The 12161-nt window shown below is 39.2% G+C and overlaps 1 protein-coding gene across 1 annotated transcript in view; it reads right to left on the bottom strand.

The window, feature by feature from the left end:
- LOC139148820 (TOG array regulator of axonemal microtubules protein 1-like) overlaps positions 1-9241 on the bottom strand; it is a 34809-nt gene extending 25568 nt beyond the window's left edge. The window contains exon 1 of the mRNA XM_070720252.1: positions 7099-9241. Coding sequence (XP_070576353.1) covers positions 7099-7581 — 483 coding nt within the window. The 5' untranslated portion in view covers positions 7582-9241. The remainder of the gene's footprint in view (positions 1-7098) is intronic.
- Between the last annotated feature and the right edge of the window lie 2920 nt (positions 9242-12161).

Below are 12161 nucleotides of genomic sequence, written 5' to 3'. Positions count from 1 at the left end.
ATTAAAGTCTGCGTCGCAATCAAATGTTTTTCTCTCACATAAGCTTATGTCTCCGCATTCAAAGTCTGCGTCGCAATCAATTGTTTTTCTCTCACATATGTCTCCGCATTCAAAGTCTGCGTCGCAATCAAATGTTTTTCTCTCACATATGTCTCCGCATTCAAAGTCTGCGTCGCAATCAAATGTTTTTCTCTCACATATGTCTCCGCATTCAAAGTCTGCGTCGCATTCAATTGTTTTTCTCTCACATATGTCTCCGCATTCAAAGTCTGCGTCGCAATCAAATGTTTTTCTCTCACATAAGCTTATGTCTCCGCATTCAAAGTCTGCGTCGCAATCAAATGTTTTTCTCTCACATATGTCTCCGCATTCCAAGTCTGCGTCGCATTCAATTGTTTTTCTCTCACATATGTCTCCGAGGTATGCCTCAGTGTACGTTATTCCGCGAAGCATAATTTCTATCGAACAGCGCTATTGACAACGACGAACATTGTATCAAGTTATTTTCAATAGATTATCGATCGAAAATTTGCTTGGACGGGCCGGGCGCTCGTGTGTTGAGGTCACGTCATAAACATTTCCACAATAACCCATATATTGACTTATACACTTAAATATCAACATTGAAGGTATCCGTTGGTTTCCTGTACTGAAATTAAATCGACGACAATTTTTTTAGTTTTGGTGATACTTTTACGTACGTTTCGGCACATTTTGGCGCACCTCGGCGTAGTTTGGCGCCATTGTGAACGGGGGGGGGGGGGGCGGGACTACACGCGAGTGAGCGAGACAACAATGTATCAATTTCGGACAAAAGGATATCGATCGATAACGTTCACTGCACGATTACAGTGGAGACTCTACGCCGTTCGCCTCTGTTCTGTGTATTCTTGCAGTTTACTGGGATTTTCATAGTTAATATTCGCCAAAATTTGGTATAAATTACAACAACCTGACTGGTATTTGGTCTGTATAATTTAAGAGACGCTAACCGATTAAAATGGGTCAATATTAGACCCTGATTCTGCATATGCAAACGCTGTAAGATCGCCATTTTATTGAGGGCAAGAGCAAAAATTCAGCGATCGGAAAAATAAAATGCAACTAAAACAAGTTTCGTCGAGAAATTCAAAAAACTAAAACGACAGCAATTTTGTATATATATCAAGAAAACACCGTGCCACTTTTCACTATAATTGATTCGGAATTGAGAAATGTGAACGAGCGATAGTTGTACGGTCTGTTCAGTACATTAAACGCAATTGTTTTCTATGGGAAATCGAGCAGAGTAGACACATCGTAAAATGAAAAATACATCTGAAAAAAACCGTTGGTTTAACTTTTTCATTTCGCTGTTATTTTTTATAATATTTGGTATGACACATATCATGAAGGGTAACTAAAACTCTATGGTTTTATTTTTTTTAGTTTCCCTCTTTTTTTATGAAATGACGAGTTGAAGATCGTTTTGCTGTTGACTGTGTTTTTACTTGATTTTGCATATGTCTCTTATCGCTTACGTATTTTTGGAATTTCCTTGTGAAATTCTTCCCAAAATATTATAATGGTAAGGGCAGCATATACGGGAAATAGGACCTGTTGCTCTTTCATTAATATTTAGATGTGCAGCAAGGAAATACGGCGAAATTTTCAACATGACGCGGGAGGTGAAATTGACTCTCCGAACGCGCACTCCACGTATGTGTGGCAAAAATTCGGGACGCTATATACCGTACAAAATGGGGCGCCTTTGGCCGTAGTGCACTACGTGGAGTGCGCGTTCGGAGAGTCAATTTCACCTCCCGCGTCATGTTGAAAATTTCGCCGTATTTCCTTGCTGCACATCTAAATATTAATGAAAGAGCAACAGGTCCTATTTCCCGTATATGCTGCCCTTACAATTATAATATTTTGGGAAGAATTTCACAAGGAAATTCCAAAAATACGTAAGCGATAAGAGACATATGCAAAATCAAGTAAAAACACAGTCAACAGCAAAACGATCTTCAACTCGTCATTTCATAAAAAAAGAGGGAAACAAAAAAAATAAAACCATAGAGTTTTAGTTACCCTTCATGATATGTGTCATACCAAATATTATAAAAAATAACAGCGAAATGAAAAGTTAAACCAACGGTTTTTTTCAGATGTATTTTTCATTTTACGATGTGTCTACTCTGCTCGATTTCCCATAGAAAACAATTGCGTTTAATGTACAGAACAGACCGTACAACTATCGCTCGTTCAAATTTCTCAATTCTGAACCAATTATAGTGAAAAGTGGCACGGTGTTTTCTTGATATATATACAAAATTGCTGTCGTTTTAGTTTTTTTGAATTTCTCGACGAAACTTGTTTTAGTTGCATTTTATTTTTCCGATCGCTGAATTTTTGCTCTTGCCCTCAATAAAATGGCGATCTTACAGCGTTTGCATATGCAGAATCAGGGTCTAATATTGACCCATTTTAATCGGTTAGCGTCTCTAAATTATACAGACCAAATACCAGTCAGGTTGTTGTAATTTATACCAAATTTTGGCGAATATTAACTATGAAAATCCCAGTAAACTGCAAGAATAACACAGAACAGAGGCGAACGGGCGTAGAGTCTCCACTGTAATCGTGCAGTGAACGTTATCGATCGATATCCTTTTGTCCGAAATTGATACATTGTTGTCTCGCTCACTCGCGTGTAGTCCCCCCCCCCCCCCCGTTCACAATGCCAAACTACGCCGAGGTGCGCCAAAATGTGCCGAAACGTACGTAAAAGTATCACCAAAACTAAAAAAATTGTCATCGATTTAATTTCAGTACAGGAAACCAACGGATACCTTCAATGTTGATATTTAAGTGTATAAGTCAATATATGGGTTATTGTGGAAATGTTTATGACGTGACCTCAACACACGAGCGCCCGGCCCGTCCAAACAAATTTTCGATCGATAATCTATTGAAAATAACTTGATACAATGTTCGTCGTTGTCAATAGCGCTGTTCGATAGAAATTATGCTTCGCGGAATAACGTACACTGAGGCATACCTCGGAGACATATGTGAGAGAAAAACAATTGAATGCGACGCAGACTTGGAATGCGGAGACATATGTGAGAGAAAAACATTTGATTGCGACGCAGACTTTGAATGCGGAGACATATGTGAGAGAAAAACATTTGATTGCGACGCAGACTTTGAATGCGGAGACATAAGCTTATGTGAGAGAAAAACATTTGATTGCGACGCAGACTTTGAATGCGGAGACATATGTGAGAGAAAAACAATTGAATGCGACGCAGACTTTGAATGCGGAGACATATGTGAGAGAAAAACATTTGATTGCGACGCAGACTTTGAATGCGGAGACATATGTGAGAGAAAAACATTTGATTGCGACGCAGACTTTGAATGCGGAGACATATGTGAGAGAAAAACAATTGATTGCGACGCAGACTTTGAATGCGGAGACATAAGCTTATGTGAGAGAAAAACATTTGATTGCGACGCAGACTTTGAATGCGGAGACATATGTGAGAGAAAAACAATTGATTGCGACGCAGACTTTGAATGCAGAGACATATGTGAGAGAAAAACATTTGATTGCGACGCAGACTTTGAATGCAGAGACATATGTGAGAGAAAAACATTTGATTGCGACGCAGACTTTGAATGCGGAGAACAGGTAGTTTTGGGCCACCGTAACTGCCTGATGTAGCTCTACAGAGATTAAAGCGCAGTGGTCGTCGCGCTGCGCATCCTCCTGAGGGGGTCCCCCCTCTGTTGTAAACAAATCCAAGAACGCCGCACATGTTACGGGTTGATTGTAATGTTTGCGATATTGCCGCTTGTAAAAATGGCGGCTGATCTGTCACATGTATACCAACTAACCAAATGTAACACGCGATAAATCTAAGTTAAATATCTGCTGAATATTGAACAATAATTGCACGCTGGATTGAGATCACATTTGCTCATGATTTTCTTGAATCAGTTGAATGGGGCTCGGCTACTGTTATCGCTCGAGCCATAGAGCGAGACGTACGCATGTACGCATGTATACGCCAACAGACTATAAACGACCGGGCTCTTGTTTTCGACATCGCTAGCAAGGACGAGAGCTTTCATTTCAAGAGGCCCGACAGGAGTACAAAGACAACAACCCAAACTACAGAAATCTACAGCTCGCAGAGCAATGCCCGCTGCAGCAAGAAGCATCTCTGCATCTGTTCCGTTCCGTGGTCTGTATGAACGTCCGTGTCAAACCGGGTCTATGGCGCGCTTCACTCGGCTGTGGAGAATCCAACTCAACTACAAAGTTTACCCCGTTTTGGGGTGCAAACGAGAATTCCGAGTACAGGTATCAAGTCAAGCGAAGGACCTTTCATAGGTCTTCTTGTTATGTGGGGGGTTATCTCACTTGAAAAGAGGATTCAGACCTACCCGCAATCAGGAGGTACAACAACGACGTTGCCCATCACCGGTAGGCCTACACCAGCTAGCGGTTGGATCACTGCCATGACCGTGCACAGGGCCGGTGCACAGGATCTCTCGATACGTCTATGCACGGTGTAGCCGTGCAATTTTCCTGCCAAATGCCGCGAAAACCCGCTCGTTTTGTCTATTGTTTCCTGTCATTTTACTATTTCTTACCACGTAATACTAGGAGAAGTAAGACATGGTGATCAACAGTTGGTTGTGGGCCAAGTCGTCGCGGGCCGGTACGTTGTGGGACCGGATTCTCTATATCCGTGTACGTCAACGCAGTGACCGTCTCCCAACAACATCTCCCGTGTCCTGCTCTGGCTTGCCGATCATGGTCTTGAGTGTAATTTTTGTGTTAGGCATTGTGCTTGTTGCTGGTCTACATATATAGGCAACGTTGATCATTTTAGTTATGTATTTTCACTGTACTGTACATAGCATTGTGTACAACCAACGTGATCGCGCGCGATCAAACCTTTTTGTTCACTGTGTCTGCGTGCAGTAAACTCAGCGACATAATGTGCTGAGTGTAGTGTCCCAATGTTCGTAGCTCTACACGAGTTTATAGATAGAAATACACCACTGAAGTTCGTTTTCGATCTTAATATTTTACTATTGCATGATGTTGAGTCTTACAAAGGCCTTAACAGAGTGGGGGACTGTTCCCATCTCACTCCTATTGAAGTTGAGAAGACTTATGTTTACAAAAATTTATGTTTATCAACAAAAAAAACCACGCACGCGCAGCGCGACGACCACTGCGCTTTAAACAATGGGTCAAACATCCATCCACAACTTGCACACTGTACGATACTCCTGTACCACATTTCAGCACTGTTGCCCCATATAAAACATTTCTGTTGAGGGTGACTGATTTGTTCTTTTGTTAGCCCATATATATTCTCCTTGAGTGAAAGGAAGAATATTGACGTCTTACAGAATGCTTTTATGTAAGCATTTCATGAAGAGTTGTAAAACTGGAACGATTGATTGTTGTAGAAGCCTTTGATTGTCGCTAAACAATCCAATCCCAACGTCTTTCCAGTTTACCTTTGGATTTTATGACTGTCTGCTAATGGCGATTCAAATTATCCTTGAGTGTTATTGCTGAGCGGCCAAAGCAAAGCTGTTTAAGTCACATACTACTAGTATTTCATGTGAGCTCATTCTTTAGAGGTGTGCTTTGGCTGGCGATGGTCAAATACCGTGACTTGCACACAGAAAACAAGTTTTTTATTTATAGACTGACAACAAATGTAGGATGGCAACCATTTTTCAAATAAAATTCAAATAAATGAAAGTGACACATTGAAGATACCGTTATAATGGCTTGATACCGGACAACTTGCTCAGAATTTACACCTAGGCAAAAAGCAGCACAAGTGGTGTCACTGGTTAACCTGATACCAGTTTCAGAAGTCAACCTTGAAAAAGTTATGTCCCCACAGGAAGTGTCCCTACTTGCCTTTCATACATTGCAAGTACCACTGTGAACCGGCATCGAGGGGGTAGCAACATTAAATATTTATGGTTATCTGTATGCAACTGTTGGAGGACCCTTATTCAATTTATTGATCTGCATGAGTGAACTAAAGATCAACTTGTCCACGTCCCATCAATAATTCAAACAGTATCAACACTAATGAGAAACCCACAAATTTTTTCCTACAGTTTTTTTTTCAGAACATGCAATAAGATACCACTGTTTTTCTTTTCAACTGTCATGAAATCACTGATGTTGAACTGTTGCCTTGTCTGAGCTCTATGTATTTATGGCACATAAGATTTCTAAAAGTGCATTGCAAATGCACCTAGTTACTAATCCATCCAGGCCTCAGTGCTGCACTACACTTTCTCTGTGATGTTATGCAAACACTTGAATGGAAATCGCCCCTTACCAAGTCACGTCAAACAATGACATAGTCAACTTTACAATTTAACAGATTTACAGTGGATGGCACACTTTCTATTCTTGACCCTTTTTAACAAATTTTAGTTATCACTTTTTGCTTATTAGAGCGGAGGATGAAATTCACAGGTGCTTATTTTCCTCAGGTCAAATTATTTCAAATTTTCCAGTTGTACATGCACTTGCCAGAACGTAATGATCCCACTCCAACAAGTTTCCTTGCATATCTTTTTAAAGCTGTGCATCAGAATAATTAGAAATTTTGACACAATGGCAATAACTAGCTTATGTACTTCTTGCACAGATCTATAATATTGTCTCAACTTTTTTAAATGTAATTTTCTTTCAAAACAGAGACTGTCGTACACATTTTATATCTCTCAAAACACACAGTCACTAGTACCAAATTTATGTAATTGAATACGCTAAATGTTTCCTCTGAACTGCCTTCTTGCAAACCATTTCAGTTTAACTTGAATATCGCTGTCACCAGTTCCCTGTGTTTTCACACCGTGACTCATTTTCAACCATTTTTGAAAATTTGTAGATTTTTTTAAAGAGTACCCATGTGGTTTAAAAACTGAAACTTTTTAAAACAGGTCACATGACATGTTCCTTCAACCTGAATTTCTTTACGAAGATTCATACTTTGATTAGGTATTAATCAATGAACAGTCATAAACCATGTGCTGCAATTCTAAGATTATACTTACATGAGATGGTGCACTATTGGGGTGGTTTCTTTGATTTGAGTTCTCTAATTTCTCCAATTCTACACCATCGTCTTCATTTGGGAGTTCCTCCCATGGCAATTTCTTCCTATTCTTCCCTGCACTATGGTATCGCCGAGGAGCTGGAGTGGGACCGATATTTTCATGGTGTCCTGATGAAGACCTCGCAGATGTGGGCTGAGACAGTTCTCTGTTCTGTTCACTGTGAGTCCTCTCCCTGGCACTGCTTGTTCCACCGCCGGCAGCTGCCATAATCCACTCGATGTCGGCACTTGGGGGAGACCCTCTTGTAGTTGCAGATGCTGGTAGCGGAATAGAGTATTCAACAAGACCATCTTTGTTCAGTCTTGGGAGTTGTCGTCTAGCAAGCCGTGCCTGCACGGCTGCCATAACCCCATCACCTTCCATGCTGAGTTCCACACTATCAACAGCAGATACAAGGGGCTGAAGCCTGCCCGGACCCATTGCTTGGGCTAGGACGGCGAATGCTTCCAAGGAGGCTTGTCGGACTTTCCTTTTGGGATCTACCAATGTGTGTGCAATGGTTTGACATAACTGTCCGAGATCGAAGTCATAGCTAGGAAATGTCAACAATGATGCTATGACAACATTCAGGGCTTCCCCCGAACTCTTGAGTTTCGATGTTGCAAACTATCAGTCAATAGATTTAGGATAGGTTTAGGTGTAAGTAGTTGCATCAAGTGCATCAGAACTTTCATGTTGGCCTGGCGTATGACAATTTGGTTGTCACCGAGTCGTTTGGTAAGGGCAGTCATCAGAGACTTTAGGTATGGTTTTACCCCCTGTCCTAATTTCAAAACAAGTTTACCAAATATATCCAATGTTACAGTGGTAACTTTGAAGTTCACGTCATCCAGTAAATTGCAAAGAAAACTGATGAATGCCAGTATATGTGGAAGGAGTGGGGTCAATTCGGGCAGGTCATTCACAATTTCACGCAATTCTTCAATGCCTTGAGCTCTAACACGTAAATCATTTTGATCCAGTAGCTGATCCATTGTGTGTTTCGGTATGATACCAAACTCTAGATTCTTCCCAACATTGTCAATATCACGACTATGTCCATGTTTCCATGGGGTGCCACTACCTAAGACACCTTTACTGCTGTTTAGGTTGACGTCTACGTGTCCGTCGTAGCCATTTTCTTCCCTTTCGGTCAGCTGTAAGTAGACCTGTTTGGTGGGCTTTGACAGCCTTTGCACGTAACCATCGAACACTTCATTTCCGACGAGAGAACGGATTCTCTCAAGCGATATGATTGCTATCTTGTTTTCTTCATTTTCCGTATTTCCGTGGCAGTCTCTTCGCTAGAGCTTGGGTAATTGTAAATAAGTCTTGTTTAGCGAATTCAGCGGTCAGCAACAATGGGAAATTTATGGTTGTTTCTGCTCTAACTTTCGGATCTGGGACTCTCTAGCCCATGTTCCACTATAGCATGGAAAACATTCTGCACATCTGACGAATGTTTCATGTACAGGTGTAACGTTTGGATGACAGCTTTGCGAAGAGCTACTTTGCTGTCGCCGATATTGGATACCAATTTTGGAAGGACTGTTGACATGCAAGAGTCAAGCTCGTCTTCGAGTCCTGCTATCATCTCCGATATAAGTTGGACACATTGGTGCCGAACGGTCCAGTTCGAGTCCGCAAGAGCTCTTGACAGACCCCTGAACAACGCCGACATGTTTTGAAATTGTATCCTACCGCCATGTTTACGAACTTCCGTTCTAAGGTAATCAAGAATGTCCGACCTTTGTTGAAATCTGTCATCAGAAAGTTGCTCCAAAACAACATCTTCTTCCATACTTTCTGAAATGTTTCTTGAGCTCAAGAAATCTTCATTATTGATGTTGTATATCGCAAACTTGGCAACCGTACTCGCCATTCAATTCGGTTCTTACTTCGCCAAAGGCGGACACAGTTGAGGCAGTCGGTAGATCTACGTGACTCCTGATAATTGATCAACCATTTGGATCACATTGGGAACGTCTGAATCAGGGGTTTGTTGTTTTCTTGTTGCCGGAATTCCAGTTAGATACCATGTAAATCTCAGAACAAAAATGGCGATCCCCTGTTCTCTTCAGACCTGAGGTCACGTGACTAGATGAAGTTCCCGGATGAGCCGTAGAGGCAAGCTGTTCTCTTAGCGGGTCAAAGGGTACGGCCGCAGAGCTCGGCGTGGTGTTACCATGGTGAAGGACAACTGAACAATTGAGGGATACACAGGTCATTTGCGGATCCCCACAGACTTGGAAACAATAATAGTGTACGTCATGCTTAGAAAGACGATGTTGACACAATGCCCAGATTTTCAACACAGTGCGCTAGGTTTGTGTAGATTTTTTTTCCACAGCGCCACAACGCATAGGCCCTACTTCATGCCATTGGCCGACCCAACAGGGACACTGGGTAGCGTCAGACAAGTTGCCGTATCAGCCGTATGTTCATAATACAAAATTTATAGCATTGATTATTAGGGTTTTGCACTGGTTAGTGTATCGCCCAGGTTTTTTTTATACAGTTGCTAAAATGATTAAAATAGGTTTCCATGACCCCAGCTTCACATTCTCGCAACTCGGTATAGGGCCTAGGCCTACGGGCCCTACGTAGGATACTGTGGGTTTGATACTTGTTGAACTTGTCAGAGCTACTTACACCTTTTTAATAGTTGTATGTAGATATCATGTTACTGGAATAGAGACGACATGATAAACGTAAGAAATAAAATTGAGCGTAATCCAAATAGTTCTAAATTCTACATTGGGCCTACAATCTGTTGGTCGGAATGAGTGCTTACCGAAAATGTAATCTTATCAGCCGTATGTGCCTGTAGGCTAACTGTTTCGGTAGGGAATATTCGATACCACTTACAAGACGCTCTTTTCTTTGTTTTAAAATGGCTTGTTTTGAAGATTTTTAACCGACTTGCAATATCTTAATGCATCTGCGTTTTTTCTAGAGGTGATGACATAAAAAAGGTTAAGGATTTATCCAGTTTTGTAGGTTAGATACTGGTTAGTGTAAAAGCGTATAGGCCTATAGGCTATGTATGTGGTCTTAAATATAAAAAATTATATAGAATTGGTTTCGATGTTATTTAGGACATGGAAAAAATTGTACGGGATGAGTATTAGGTATAGTGTCTTGTAATTCCCGAGGCGCATGACGTAGAATTTTATGGAATAAGCTTATGTTAGGCCAAGTTTGTACAACAGATACATTGTCAGAAATATATTTGAAATACTTATTGAACTGTATGTAGACCAGTTTATATATTTTTAATTTAATTTAATTTATTTATTTATTTCGAGAGCCAGCTCATACACCAAAAAAGTACAGAAAAAAGGAGGGACACAAACTATAAAAAAAAACTAATTCATGATGGAAATTAATTATCAGACAGATAAAACTTTAAAAGCAATCAGAAAACAGTCTTTTCCAGAATAGGCTACCACGCATAATATATGTATTGATAGCAGCACTAATAAGAGAATTTTCACTATTCATCAACCTCATATAAAATTTCGAGCGTAAAGTGCGCTGTTTACTTTCAAAGTCAAAATGTTGCTCTGAACAAAAGTGTTCGAGATACTTAATCTTCTGTCAATACCAAAACAAGTTCTAAAACCGTTGTTATAAGCAACGCGAACATTATTGATACACTGATTTGTGATGTTTAGAGTGACTATTATATTTTGTTAGAAGGTAAGCTTTTCATATTACTATAATGTACACGCAGCAGCTGTAAGAGCAATTGCATTTTCCGTTTTGTCTGTCCAGCAAATCTACAGTTAATAAATTTTTACTCTGGACTCTTGAATTACCAACAATGTTAAATTTGTCTCGGTATATTTAACGTATGGTATGCAGTAGGCCTAATGCGTATACGTAAACTGTCTCTACATCATTGTATGTCTTTTTACAGATAATATGTATAAGCAATATATATATATATATATATATATATATATATATATATATATATATATATATATATATATATATATATTTAAAAACTATCTACTGTTGATTGACCAATCAGAGTGCTCAATTCAGGGTGTTTTATCTACTCGTAAAGCCTTGGTCACCAAATTCCAGAAACGAATGACAGCGCCATAGTTAAGTACTGTCCAATCAAAAGTGAACATGTCATATTCTGTAGACATCTGGTACGTTTCAATATTCAAATTTGGTAACACAGCGGAAACCAGCTGCAACACAAAATCTACTGTGGTACAAATATAAACTAATGTGCCCTAGGGCATTTAAACTAATATGCCCTAGGGCATTTATAGGATGTTCCATTACATTGGAAGGCTATTTAACAAATAAAAGTTTTAATTCATATCCTAAACATGTTACATTGACAAAGGGGACGGTTGACGTAAACACATTGAAAACGAAAATATATCAGTTAGGGGCGATAGTTTTTAAGTCGGATAAAACCCTCGTACTCGGGCTCTTCTGGTATATAAAGTCCAACCCTACGATAAAATGTCTCGGCCTGCGGCCTCGACATTTTATCGTTGGGTTGGACTTTATATACCAGAAGAGCCCTCTTACTCGGCTTTATCCTATACATATATAATATATATATATATATATATATATATATATATATATATATATATATATATATATATATATATATGCAATATATGCAATATATGCAATATATATATATATATATATATATATATATATCTGTATTTGTTTCCATTCGAGTGAATTTAGGCTGTTTGACTGCTTTTGACTATATATATATATATATATATATATATATATATATATATATATATATATATATATATATATATATATATATACAATAATATATATATATATATATATATATATATATATATATATATATATATATATACAATAATTAATATATACAATAATTAATAAATATGAGAACACATCAAGTATGTTTGGTACCTATTACTCGAGTTTCACGCATACACGCGATCGTCAAATAGGTAGATTTTATTTTATGAAATTTGCTTCAGGTGCTTGCATAA

The sequence above is a fragment of the Ptychodera flava genome, chromosome 14 (genome assembly GCF_041260155.1).
Source record: "Ptychodera flava strain L36383 chromosome 14, AS_Pfla_20210202, whole genome shotgun sequence".
Classification (NCBI taxonomy): domain Eukaryota; kingdom Metazoa; phylum Hemichordata; class Enteropneusta; family Ptychoderidae; genus Ptychodera; species Ptychodera flava.
Note: the sequence above shows the minus strand (reverse complement) of the source record. Positions and strands in the feature narration are given on the sequence as shown.